Source organism: Lissotriton helveticus, chromosome 11 (genome assembly GCF_964261635.1).
Source record: "Lissotriton helveticus chromosome 11, aLisHel1.1, whole genome shotgun sequence".
Classification (NCBI taxonomy): Eukaryota; Metazoa; Chordata; class Amphibia; order Caudata; family Salamandridae; genus Lissotriton; species Lissotriton helveticus.
In genome coordinates, this window is record NC_136072.1 from 821,533,045 (window position 1) to 821,547,688 (window position 14,644).

General features: G+C 46.4%; 1 protein-coding gene across 2 annotated transcripts in view; it reads left to right on the forward strand.

The window, feature by feature from the left end:
• Positions 1 to 14,644, forward strand: part of LMAN2L (lectin, mannose binding 2 like) — a 171,806-nt gene that overhangs the window by 88,589 nt on the left and 68,573 nt on the right. For both annotated transcript variants that reach the window (XM_078666971.1, XM_078666972.1), the window contains exon 5: positions 7,119 to 7,280. In XM_078666971.1, the coding sequence (XP_078523097.1) occupies positions 7,119 to 7,280 (162 nt within the window). The remainder of the gene's footprint in view (positions 1 to 7,118; positions 7,281 to 14,644) is intronic.

Below are 14,644 nucleotides of genomic sequence, written 5' to 3' on the forward strand. Positions count from 1 at the left end.
AGAATTTTCCATCTCCTTTCCTCAAAAAGAAGAAATTAGCCCTGCCTTTGGCTTCTGTGGTGTCTCCTACCAATCCTACTACCACTACCCCCACAAGACCTGGCTCTCAGGCGTCTTCTACTGCCTCTCTGGGGGTTTCCACGCCTCTTAGAGTTCCGTCGTCGACGGGACCGTCTACGAGCGTTCCGACGACGAGAACATCATTGTCTGCATCCTCGACGACGACGCTGACGACGGCATCAGCTTTTACTTCGTCAACGGTCTTGTCGACAGCATACACGTCGATGAGAGTTTCTTTGCCATCCAAGCCTGTCCCGTTGACTATTCCCATCACCTCGTCGACGAAGAAGAAGGAATCCTCGTCGACGAAAGTTTCTAGGAAATCTTCGTCGTCGACCAAGGTCTCGTCGACGAAGACTCCGTCTACGGAGGCTCTACCTGCGTCGACGACTGATCCGTCGATGACCGCGCCGTCGACGTCTGTTCCGCCGGCAACTGCACCGTCGACGACTTCGTCTACGATGGATCGTCCGTCGACGGGGACCCAGACGACGACTCCGTCGACGAAGAGTTCTTCAAAATCGTCCTCGTCGGTAGCCAAATCAGTACCGTCGACGGTGGCACCGGCTTCCTTTGCCTCATTACCATTAGTGCCTTTGAAGACTTCAGGATCCTCTGCTGATTCCTCCCATCGTCGCAATAAGGCTCTGTGCCAACAAATCTCTGCTCCAGAGCCGCAACCACCTTCTCCAATGTTTGCCACTACACCCGAGCACGAAACTGACTCTGAAAATGAAGGTGAAACATTTGGGGCAGCCCATAGCCCCTCTGACTTGATTATCAAATGTCAGGAGTCGGACACTGACGAAGATGGCGGAGACCAAGAGTCTCAACCTGAGGAACAGTTAGTCCAAGTGCCTATGGCTACGATACCGTTAACCTTGATCTCAAATCTCCAACATATGCTGGATGATTACAACCGTCGTTTCCCAGCAACGCCACAAGGTACTCCTGTACCATCTCCTGCTGCCGTTGCACTGCCTCCACCGTCTCTTCCGCCAACGTTACCACCTACGACTTCGTCTCAGGTGCAGATGTCAATCAGAATCCATACTACGGTTTATCCGCACGATGCAGATGATGAGGCGGTCCCAGAACGTGAGGACGGAGAGGTCCCTGACAATTCGGAAAAAGACGCAGGCGACCAGGATATGGCAGAGTGGGACGATTACCGAGCACAGACGCCTTCTCCTCAACCAGGGCACTCTGGTGAATCGCCTCCTGTAGGTATTTCCAGTTTTCATCTTCTAATGGATAAAGCGGCTCAGCGTTTCAAATTGCCTAGATCGCAACGTGAGGAGGACTGATTCCTCTATGATTTTAAAGATAAGCCTCATAAGCAGGTCCACACGATTCCGATCATAGATTTTGTTTGGAAGGAGGGAATTAAGCTCATGCAAGCTCCAAACTCGTTGCCTGCTCAAATACCGCGCCTTGAGAAAAAATACAAGGCCCCAATTGGTTCTCCGGCATGCTTGATTTCTCACCCTAAGCCGGACTCAGTGGTAACTCAAGCTGCACAGCGTCGAGCCCGGAACCCAGCGTCTCCAATCACCGCACCTCCGGATAGAGAGGGTCGACGCCTAGACGCTATTGGCCGCAAGTTTTCAACCATGGCTTCCACTTCTGTCCGTGCGGCCAATGCCTTGGCCATTTTGGGAAGCTATGACCGGCAGATGTGGTCGGACATATCTGCATTAATAGATCTTATACCTGAAGCTTCCAAGGCGGACGCTCAGCAGATTCTTCATGATGGGCAGAGAGCTTCGGAAGAAATGATCGACTGTGCAGTCGATATTGCTAGTAGAGGTTTCCGTCTGCTTGCAAGTGCAGCTGCCCTCCGACGCCAGGGTTGGTTAAAATCCACCTCTTTCCGGCAGGAAGTCCAATCCAAGATACTTGATATGCCGTATGATGGTGAATCGCTCTTCGGTTCTCACATCGATGACGCCTTGGAGTCTATTAAGAAAGACACTGATACGGCAAAGTCCTTGGGTTCGTTGCAATTCCGGAAGCAGTCCTTTCGAGGTGCGCGCGGACGCGGCACATCTTCCAATTTTCGAGGAGGGAAACAATATCGCTCCTACAATCAGGGCAACCAGCGTTACACATCCACTCAGCAGACTCGTCAGCAGCCCTCCAGACCCTATAGGGTAAAGTCCTCCTATCGCGGCTCCACTCCTAAGCGCCAATTACTTTTGTCATCCCCAAAGTGTTGGAGGTCGAATCTCTGTTTTATTCTCAGTGGTCCTCCATCACCTCGGACCGCTGGGTTTTGGACATTGTACGGCGGGGTCATACCTTAGAATTCGTCGAGATTCCTCCTCGTACTCCGCCTTTTGGCCCTCCTCCTCCACACCTCGAGGAGCTTTACCATCAAGTCCGTCTTCTTGTTTTAAAGGGTGCAGTCGAAGTGGTCCCGAAACATCAAAGGGGAGAAGGGTTTTACTCTCGATTCTTCCTCATACTCCAGAAGACCGGAGATTGGCGACCCATTCTGGATTTGAGGGCTCTCAACCAGTTCCTAAAGTGCCAATCTTTCCGCATGCTGACATTGCTGGAAATCCTGTGTCTTCTATCCAGCGAGGATTTCATGACCACCATAGACCTTCAGGATGTGTACTTTCATGTCCCAATTATCCAACAACATCGCCAGTACCTGCGTTTCAAAGTGGGACAAATGCACTATCAGTTCAAGGTCCTGCCCTTCGGGCTGCGATCAGTTCCTCGTGTGTTCACGAAAGTACTGGCCCCTGTGGTGGCTCACCTGCGTCTCCAGGGCGTTCAAATCTTTCCATATTTGGACGATTGCCTCCTCAAGTCCCAATCCCACCATCATCTATGTCGGGACACTCTTCTTTGCCAGCAGGTGTTTCAATCCCTGGGGTTGACCATCAACGTCAAAGTCACAGTTGGCGCCTCTACAAACAAGGAATTTTTTGGGAGCGGTCCTAGACACAAAACTTTCAAAGGCGTTCGTCTCGCACGAGCGGCGACAGAAGATCCTGCGTCTGGTCTCCCTCATTCGAAAAAGACACTCCGTTTCTGTTCGGACGTTAAAGTCATTTTTGGGGATGGCATCATCTTGTATTGCACTGATCCCAAATTGCAGATTGCGCACCCGTCCCATCCAGGAGGAACTGAACTTACAGTGGCGTCAGGTCTCTGGGTCTTTCAACGACCTAGTTGCTGTCACGGCCCGCATGAGAAAAACCTTGCTTTGGTGGGCGCAGCCAACCAATTTGGAGACTGGAACGTCGTTCCTCGTTCATGCACCAGATCTCACGCTCACGACGGACGCCTCTCTGGAGGGGTGGGGCGCTCATCTCCAAGGCCTATCCATCAAAGGCAAGTGGACTCCGCCCCAACGCACGTGGCATATCAACAGGCTAGAGTTGATGGCAATCTTCCTAGCGCTCAAGTCATTCCTACCTGTAGTTCACGGGGAGCCAGTGCTTATCCAAACGGACAACACCACCAGCATGCACTACGTGAACAAACAGGGAGGAACCAAGTCTCCACATCTGTCTCGCTTGGCTCAGTCGATCTGGGATTGGGCTCTCCGTCATCAGATCACCTTGACAGCTTTCCATCTGCCGGGCGTGTCCAACATCCTGGCGGACTCTCTGAGCAGGTCCACTTCCTCAACACACGAATGGGAACTGCACCAGCCGCCTCTAGACTTTGTGTTCCACCGATGGGGTCGCCCAGCTCTAGACCTCTTTGCAACACCAGAGAATCGAAAATGCCCGTCTTACGCAAGTTGGCATCCCCACCCCGGGTCAGCGGGAATGCCCTTTTGATCGATTGGTGCGATCTATTCGCTTACGCTTTTCCGCCGATTCCGCTAGTACCGTGGGTGCTGTGGAAGATGCGGAGACAGCCCTGCCACATCATATTGATCGCACCTCGTTGGCCCAGACAGGCATGGTTTTCGGAACTGCTTCTGCTGTCCCAGTGCGAGCCCATACCTCTGCGACCCCGTCCAGACCTCCTAACGATGGACAGGGGCCAAGTGTGCCTTCCGGACCCCTCCACGCTACAATTGTCGGCATGGAACCTGAGCACCTTGAATTCGCGGACTTGAACATATCTCAGGAATGCAGAGACATCCTTATTCAGGCTAGGGCTCCGTCTACCATCAAAACTTACAAACTCAAGTGGAAGAGATTCTGTCATTTGTGCGTGGCAGCGAATGTCCATCCCATCCATTCCACTCCGAAGCAGCTTCTTCCGTTCTTCTTAAGCCTCGCTCAGTCAGGACTTTCTCATGCTACCCTGAGAGTTTTTCTAGCTGCAATCTCTCGTTTTCGACACGATGGCTCTTCTTCCCTCTGTTCATCCAGAATCATACGACAATTCTTCAAAGGGCTCTTCCGCAAGTTCCCACCTGTTCGGCGCCCTCCTCCACCTTGGCACCTCAATGTTGTCCTATCTCAACTTATGAAGTCACCATTTGAGCCTATCCATAAGGCGGATATCAAATTCCTCACCTGGAAAGTTGCTCTGCTTTTGACTTTGACTTCATCTCGTCGCGTGAGCGACCTTCATGCTTTTACTGTCAAGCCGCCTTATCTACAGTTCAAACCCTACGGAGTGGCGCTTCGCACCAACCCCTCGTTCCTACCTAAAGTGTCTACGGATTTTCATCTGAATGAGCCTGTGTTCCTACGAACTTTCTTTCCGGACCCAAGCTCTCCGGCGGAGCAGCGCTTGCATTCTTTGGACATCAAACAATGCCTTAAATTCTACATTGCCAGAACTGCCTCTTTCCGCAAGTCCGATCAACTGTTCATTGCTTACGGACGACTGCGTAAGGGGCATCCAGTTTCCAAACTAACAATTGCCCGTTGGCTTTCTTCAGCTATTACCTTCTGCCATCTACAAGCTGGCAAACCATTGCAGTCTTCAGTGAGGGCTCATTCTACGAGGGCGATATCTTCATCCACCGCCTTGTTTGCTGGTGTGCCTCTTCACCAGATTTGCCGTGCAGCGACATGGTCCAGCAGGCACACCTTCACCAAGCATTACTGTTTGGATGCCATCAATGAAGCGGATACCGCAGTGGGACAGGCAGTCCTTCGTCATCTTTTCCAATAAGGTGAGCCTCTGTTCCCCCCCTCCTTGCTGTTTTTGCTGTGATTGCTCATGATGTTTTACATGACTGTATTATTATTACTGTCTTGGTTTTCCATATGTGCCTAGCAATCGCAGCTCTTGGAGGTTACTGCTTTCTATTCTATTCAAGCATGTGAATCTATGAAAGACACCCCTAATACTGGAGAAGAACAATTGTTACTTACCTGTAAACAGGTGGTTCTCCAGTATTGGTGTCTTTCATAGATTCACATGCGACCCACCCTCCTCCCCTCAGAGGCTCTCTTCTCCTCATGCACTCTTGGTCACTTTGGTGCTACGAAAATCTGAGGGCTTGAGCTTCTGAGGAGAAGGTTCTAGAGGGTATTTGCGCCTGATTGGCTGCAAATTGGACTAATATAATGACACTAATGTGTTACAAGTAGTTTTTTCTCTTTCCATGCATTCCTATGTAGGAATCATTTTGGAGGTTTTCAGTTGTATTTCCTCTTCTTTTATTATGTACTATGTTTTCATATATATACATATATTTAGCATTATTGCTATTTTATTTACCATGGGACTCCCACTTCGACAACGGGGAATATTCAAGCATGTGAATCTATGAAAGACACCAATACTGGAGAACCACCTGTTTACAGGTAAGTAACAATTGTTCATCTTCCATGCCTTCAGTTGAAGGTCTTGACCACTACTCCATTACATTTTTCATTCTTGTCACCTCTGTTCTTCCTTCTCATAGTCCTTACTAATTGTGACCTCACCCTCCTTCTCATGCCGCTCTCCCTGCTTTTCAAACATGGTAGTTTGTAATTATAATGTTTTCCCAGCCACTCCTAAATTAAAATGCTACCTGTGATCACAGTTTTAAATGGTATGCTTTCCGCTAAACTAAGAGAAAAAAAAATAATAAAAAACATAATTTGCAATGCCAATAGCTCCAACTTTCACTATTGCGAGACCTATTGCATTGCAAATACTTGTTTGTGCTTTGCATGCACTTGTTTTTCACTGATTCAACATTTTACTTAATCGTTCTAACCTGGTCACGCATTATATTAAACAGTAAATAAAAAGGTGACTCATGTTTTGCAATACTCTTGCGCGCATAACACATGCATGACCACGAATAACGACACGTTTGTATGCATCAGTCCCTATTGAAATGGATTTTAGTAAACTGAATATCCTTTTAACATTACCATCTCTCTGTGTGTTTGTATGCATCTCCATGCAGGCTTTTCTCTAACGTTTAGCTAAACCAATAGCTCAGCCTTTTAAAGCTGAGACGTATTAGCTTTGCCAAAGCTTGTTCACACTAGTGTTCAAATCATATATTGGCCCGTCACCTCTTACCTTGTTCAGACCATGTCCCGCTTTGTACTTCTCTCCCCCTCTGAAGGAAATCATTGCATGTTACCATTTTTAATCTCTGCTTTCCCCTCCAGATTCAGCTAGCATTTCTCCTGGAACACTTCTCTCACATATCCACCATCCTCACCTATTAATAGCTGCCCTTTCATTGTGCACTTTCAGGTGTTTCTTGAAAAAAAAATCCGGATTTTAAGAGCTTCCTTCCATCACCACTCCTCGGGTCAATGTTTTCCACCTAGCTATGTATGCTAATTATTTAAGTAAATGTAGGGCTTCTGGAAGTTTCAAACTAAATTCCGGTGGCAATATCCCACCGGGGATTCTTTCTGCTGATAATTATTTAGGGCAGTGCTGCTTGTTTGTGCAATGGGGAAAGGGAATAGGAGCAACTAGTAAGCGATAGGAATGGAGGCATTTCAGCACATGGTGGGCATGGTTTGATAATACTTTGATTTTTGACAAGGAGCATCAACTAGAGCGTATGATGAAAATCATAAAGTGGTTGGAGGATTCATTCATGTCTGACCCATGTAAGCTTTTCTTCCTCTCCTGATATTTATTGTTCTAGTCTAACTTTTTTCTTTCAGCGTGTCTTCCCATATATCTCTGCAATGGTGAACAATGGCTCCCTCACTTATGACCACAGTCGGGATGGAAGGCCCACGGAGCTTGGTGGTTGCACTGCTGTGGTACGCAATCTGAACCACGATACCATCCTTGTGATCCGATACGTCAAACGCAGACTCACAGTAAGTGAATTTTTTCATCTAGTGCTATCTCCTACAAGAATACCTTCACTAGCACCATGTTAAAGTTACAGAAGCCCAGCCAGCAGTCCAAGCTTTCTGCAATATTGTAGGCTTTCTTCAGCATTGCCCTGATGATGCTATAGGACTAGAGTAGCAGTTCTTAACTTGGTGCCTGCAGACCCCAGGAAACTCAACACCTACATGGGGAGTCTGACTATTACAAAATGAAATAATAACAGATTAATAAATTGTATATGCACACAAAAGCAAATGTATAATTGAAAAATGTAAAACTCTCTGTAAACGTGAATGATTTTTAAATTGAAAGCTAAATATTAAGTTGTATCCTCACCTTGGTTCTTGGGAGCAACGCGAACACAGCAAACTGAATCTAGCTTATGAACAAGTGGCGCCCTCAAATGGAGCAACAGTATGTTGACAAAAAGAGCATGCATTAGGAGCAAAAAACAAAGTGATATGCTGGTGTCTAGCATATTGGTCTGTCTGTAAGAAAAAAATCAGATTTTGAAACACTCCTACCTTCCCATTAAAATGTTCATATTGTTTTTGTTAGTGGAATAAATAAAATATTTCATAATTTGTGCATTTGTTTCATGTATACTTGTTTCAGAATTTTGTAGTAATATTTTTCAGGCTAAAATCATAGAAATTGCACCGGTCGGGGTCTAAACAGGATCCCCAAGGAATATGTCTGCTCTGGATGGCGCATCTTAGTGAAGTCTTAGTCCATATCAATTTTATAAACTCACCAGTTACGTTTTTCGAGTGGTTATAGAGATACTGAACTAGTATAATGTGCGTTTAGATTTATATTTCTCAATATAACGCTAAAAATAGCTGAGTAAAACTTTAAACTACTCTGAATTGGTAATTATTTTGGGATATTGATTAATGCTTAGATTGCCAAGCTAATAAAAACATTTCTGTATTGTACTAAAACATTGTTTAGATTTAACATAACAAAATAAATTGCCCCAAGAGTCTAAGAACATTTTATTCAGCTGAAAAATTAAGGGTTGCTGTAGTATTCATTGTATTTAGTATTTATGTGGCCCTTTGTGGGGTGCTTAAGCACTTGCCCACATGGGTAGCATGTTACACAGTGTAGGGTTTGTGGTCAGGAGAGTGTCTTAATATTGATCCTATGTGGGAAGTGTTTCCATGTTGTGCATGATGAACACCAAGGTGCAGCTATTGTGTTATGGGACGCAGTGCTTAGCAGAGTGGTGAGTGAAGACTTTGAGGGATAGATATGTGGTTTACATTCTGAGCGAAGGTGGTGGCATTAGATAGCTGTGGCAGGCCCTTTTTTGGGTCTCGGCTCTAGATGGTGCACATGCACTACCTCGGACTGAGACATGCTGTATCTGCTTTTTGGGCTTGCAGCCCGCCCACAGGCTTCCCATTTGCTGGCCCAATCATTGCTCCATTTTGTATTCTCATTTGTCATGTGCATGCATAGGTCCTGCCTCTTCCAGTTTTTAGCCTTTCCCCGAGAGAACCAGCCAACGACTGTTAAACATACGCAGCTACCATTTTCATGCATTGTTTCGGGACTACTTTTTTATTTTTGGAAATGGGTTACCAGCCAGCCACAAGTTTGGAGCGCTAGTGTTTTAATTAACGACAAGTGCAGTTTTGGTTTGTAAAAATCGCAAGCCACTGCAGGTACGCCATTGTGTTTTTTGTTTTTAATGCACTTGCATTGTCTAAAGTACACGCTTGTAACGATGAATTTCTCCAAGTTGCTGCATTGCCTATATACAAAACAAATCGGGAACACTTCTGTTTCAAAGGTGTGCTCTCAGTAGCGCATGCGTGCACGGACATGTGTACTCTAGAAGATGAATGTGAATACATTCCTGGTGGTTTCTTGCAGACTCTAAAAGGGACCGTCCTGTATGAAATTTGCCAACCTCCCTTGCTATATTGCCCCCCCCCCCCCGTCTCCCTTCAGCGATAACCATTCTAGAACGTCCCAATGTCTTCGGTAATTCTGACCTCCTTCACTAGACGGTCCCTTTAAAGTGTCTTTTTGGCTGTTTCCCATGTCTGTTTCCGACGCTTCCACACCATGAAGCCCTCCTCTGCACGTTTAAAGTAATATCTGTAAACATCCCCGTTGCCAGGAGCACCCCAGAACACGTCCTTTCATCTTCTTTTGAAGGAGGTGTGTTTATTGGTTTTTTTTTAAAATCCTCAATGCATACGCAAGGCCAGCTATTTCACCAAGATTCCGCCTCCTTAAAGCCATCATGAGCAAAGCTAGTAGGTCTGGATTTTTTTATTTTATAAAAAGGAGGCCTTCTATTTGTTGAACACACACAGGTGTATCGTGTAAGAGGCGACTGGCAGCAAGGGAGGGGAGTGTGCACATTACGAGTGTGATGGTGCAGATATGAATACCGTATTTGCAGTTGGTCTGATTTTTGGCGAAAAAAGTTAATGTATTGATGTCAGTGTGGTCTTGGGTGAAGGAAATCGTGCTCTTGCTGTGGGATATTTGAAAAGTAGTTCTCTTGCTGTCAAAGTGATATTTGTTTGGAGAGGGGTGGTGCACTTGCTGTCAGTGTGACATTTAGTGGAGAAGGAAAACGCCTTTTGTTAAGTGTGACATGTAGTGGAGAGGGGAAAGGTTCTTGCTGTCAGTGTGATATTAGATTAGGGCAGGATGTTATTAACGCTAAATGTGACGTGTGGTGAGGTGCTCTTGCTGTAAGTGTGGTGTCTGTTCAGTGGAAAGAGGTAGCACTGTTTCTGTCAGTGTGCTATTTGTTCAGTGGAGAGAGATAGCGCTGTTGCATTCAGTGTGGTATCTGTTCAACAGAGAGTGGATACTGTTGCTGTCCGTATGATATCTGTTCGGTGGAGAGAGAGATCGCTGTTTCTGTCAGTATGGTATCTGTTCAGTGGAGAACTGTAGCGCTGTTGCTGTTTGAATGGTATCTGTTAAACTGAGAGAGATAGCGCCGTATATGTCAGCCAATAGGTCTCTGCAATCCGTGAACTATAGGTGTTGGCAATGTTAATGCATTTGTGTGCGGCTCTGGGGATGTTTTTATTGATATATACAAATGCATTAACCATGCCAATGCCTATAGCTGGTTGCCAATACCTATTGGCTTAGCCAATGCTTGTTTAGTATTTCTGTTGATTTTTTATTTAAGGTCGCCCACTCTGCTACCTTATGAGTCTGTACCGATATTAGGCAGAGAGAAGTGTGTGTCAAAGATCTACCTGAATAGATTATGATGCCTATGTTGTCGGACTAAGTTGGAGTCCTCTATTGGCCAGTATTGTTTGGCAGATCTGCCTATAGTATACCTACTTTATGGTCTGCTTGTCCAGTTACTCTGTTGTCTAGTTGCTGGGATCTGGGCTAGACACGGTCTCATTGTTTCAATCTGATCTTTTTCCATCTCGTGTTGTGATGCTAAGCAGTGCTTACCGCACATTCTACTTTGTGTGCAAAGGTTATTTTGTGTGGAAAATTGACACGAGCGGAGTGCAAAAATGCTTTGTGTTACAAAACACCAACCCCCCTAATGTTCTTTACCAGTTAAGCAAAATATGAAGCTTGTTACTCAACAAAATATTCAAAATGTGCAAGTAAGACTGCTTCTCAAAAAAATTCTGCAATCGTGGTCTAATAATACTTTGTTTGCACAATATATTTGCTACATCTAATAAGTCACCCAAAGCATTTCATTCTGACATCTTTTGTCAGGGCATCAGGGCTATCCATAGTTGGATGCAGAGGATTCCTGTAGAACAAGTCACTTATCTTCGGTATCCCATTATCTGGGAGAGACAATATCTAATTGCAGATTCGTTACCTTGGAATGTCTCCAGGCGTCCGACTGGATCCGGAAACTTGCATGAGCAGTACCCCTGCATACACAAGTTGTATTGGACTTCCCACAGAGTGGCTAAGTTCGTGTTGCAGCCTGTTCCCAGTTGTAAACAATGCGACTGTCCAAAAGCCAACGAAGAACACATCATCTTTACATGTCCTGAGATGAAAGAATACTGGAAGGTCGTATAACTCACTATAAGATTCATCAGGGGAAAACCCATTTTTCTGACTGCTGCCTTAGTACTCCTAGGGGTCGATAAAACTACATGTAATACTCTGAATAGTAAGCAAAGTAGCCTGGTTTTCTATTTGTTGCTTCTAGCCAGGTGAGAGATCTGTAAATGTTGGTCCGACCCAGTCCCCCCACATCCTACAGAGTGGCTAAAAGTGGACCACCTGTATGGAGCTAGAAGGTAAACCACGAAGGTTGGTGGAGGTATGGGAAGATTTCTTCAAATGGGTCACATAGGTGGTATGGTTCTATGCGGTGTTGTGACGGAACAAGAGTAACTCCTCATAGTCCTATGATTACACCAGGGCATGGTACTTAGGGGACATCCCCCGTGATGCGACCAGAGCTTTGGTAGCTCGGAGCGAGCAAATGCAATGGGCCATGAGACGGACAGAGGGTGCTAAAATGGTCCTAGATTTGCAGACGCCATGGTGATATGAGGACAAAATAAAACCCGCACAGAGTCAGGTGGCTCAGTTTGGCTTCACGTGACATCGACATAGTTGGCCTCCGTTAGGACATTGCGCTCACCTATATAGGCTCCACCAAAGCACACAAATGTCAGTTACTTTTCAATTTTCCACGCCAGAAGTGCAGAGCTGTGAAGTGAACAGACTTGTGTGTGTTGCAACTAGGGCCCTTAAAAGGGAACAACTCTAGCCCTATCAAATGAGTCTGCAGAGTGAGAAGGAATGGGTGGGTCTGTAAGAAATCTGCAGCTCGATATTTTCTCTACCACATAATGCGTTACCGAAGGTAAGTACATTGTTAATCTGATAGACTTCTAGCTGCATATTCATAACCTTTTGTATTGGATGCCCAAGCCATGCAATCCTAGAAGTGGGTCGTGGACAGATTTTCAACACTAAAAAGTCCTGCAGGACCGAACGGGCAAAATGCCCGTCAATGAAGACCTGACTGTCCAGGTAGTAGTGCTTGGCAAACGTGGAACGTGTGCAAATATGCCTACTTTGCTGCCTGGCAGATGTCCTGGACTGGTACACCCTGAGCCAACGCCATGGTCACAGCTTTTCCCTTTGTGGAAGGGGGTCTGTAAGCCCTCAAGAAGCTGCTTCTTAGGAGATCTTAATACAGATAAAAACACCGCGCGAAATGCTCAGTTTCTGCACTGCCCAACCTTTTTTAGCTCCCACATAACAGACAAAGAGTTGGTCATCCACCCTGACCTCTTATGCGGTTATGTCAGAACGACAACACTCTTTTTGGGTCCAGATGGTGGAGACGTTCCTCTTCTTAGAGGGATGCAAGGGAGCAAAAAAGGTGGGCAGCGTGAGTGATTGACCCAAATGGAATGGGGTCACCACTTTTGGTAAGAATGAAGTATGGGTGCGAAGCACCACCTTATTCACAAAAGTCAGCATGTAGGGAGGCTTGCATGATAAAGCCTGCAACTCACTCATCCTCCGGGCAGATGTTATCGCCACCAGAAATTCTGTCTTGATGGTAAGCAGCTAGAGGGGACAATTATGTAACTGCTCGAAAGGAGCACACGAGTAATGTGAGGACCAAATGAATTTCCCACTGCGGCATGACAAAGGGTGTAGGCAGAAACATATAAATGAGCCCTTGGAAGAACCAATTTACACTAGGGTCTTGAATAAAGAGGGTTGGTCCGGCAGCCGCAAAAAATCAACAAGGCAGAAAGATCACCCTTAAGAGTACCCAAATCAGGACGCTGCTGGGCAAGAGTAAAAATAAAGAGAAGAATATTAGACAGAGAAGCAGGAAAAGTGTCAAAAGGCCTTTCTGAACGATATTTTACAAATGAATCTTAGTGGAGGACCACCTGATGGTAAAAATAACATTACAGACTTCGTGCAGAAGGGCGAAAGCAACAAACTGTTGCTGCTCAATCTCCATGCAAGGAGGCAAAGTTGACAGTTTTGGGTGGCGGACCCTCCCCTGCTGCTGCAACAGAAGATCCTCCCAAAGGGGCAGCGTGATCGGATGATCAATGCTCATTTAAAGAAGCTCTGGATACGAGACTCTCATGTCCAGTCTAGAGCCACAAGGATGACTTTGGCCCGGTCATTCTTGATCTTCTTGAGAACTCTAGGCAGAAGTGGTATGTGCAGAAAGGCGTACAGGAGGCCTGAACTCCACTTGTAGCGAAAAACATCACAGAGAGATAGCTGCCTTGGATACTCTAGTACACAAAACTGCTGACATTGCGCGTTCTCTTTGAAGGCGAACCGATCTAACCAAGGCTCTCCCCTCTGCTGAAAAAGAACTTACGCCACCTCCGACTGGAGACTCCATTTGTGATCTGCTAGGCATCGACAGCTGAGTTTCTGTCCTGATGTTCAGAGAACCTGCCTGGTGTTAAACCACCAGGGTTATGCCCTGCTGTTCCAGTCATGTCCAGAGACGCAGTACCTCTTGATAAGTAGTCCATAACTCCCCCCGCCCGCCCTCTTGTTGCAGTACCACATGGTTGTGGTATTTTTCGTGGATACTTGCACTGAGTTCCCCTTGACAGAGGGAAGAACATCTTTGAATCCCAAGTGAATTGCTCGAAGCTCAAACAAGTTGATGTGGAACCTCGACTCTGTCGTAGACCAGTGTCCCCGGATCTCCACTTCTCCCAAATGGCAGCCCCATCCCAGGACTAAAGCATCGGTAACTACTGTGAGAGCTAGTTGCGGAAGGTAGAGGGGTCTGTCTCTGACCCAAGCGTAGTTCGTCAACCACCACCACTGCTGGTCCTTTGCAGTTCTGTCCGAGATGTTTACCATGTCAGGGAAATTCCCCTGATGCTGCGCCCACTTAAACTTCTGGTCCCGCTGCAGAGCCCGAATGCGCCATCTGGCCTAATTCAATAACAGGATGCTGGAAGCCATGAGTTGTAGCCTCCTCAGTCATTCTCGCCGAAATCAAGGATAGAGGCTGGAACATCGTTATCATAGAGTGAATATCCTGGACTCTGCTTGGGAGGATAAGCGCCAAACTGCATTGTATCCAGAACTGCTCCAATGAAAGGGAGCAACCTGAGAAGGAGTCAGTTGTGACTTCGGTACGTTTATATAGAGAAAACCAGCGAATGCAGGAGGTTCATCATAATCGCGAGATGGGAGACTACAGCCTAGGGCGAAGGTTTCTTCAACAGCCAGTCAAGATGTGGGAAGACTGACACCCCTAACCTGCGCAGATGAGCTGCAACCATCACTATCACCCTAGTCAACACCTGTGGGGCGCTGTTTAGGCCAAATGGAAGCACAGTGAATTGAAAGTGCT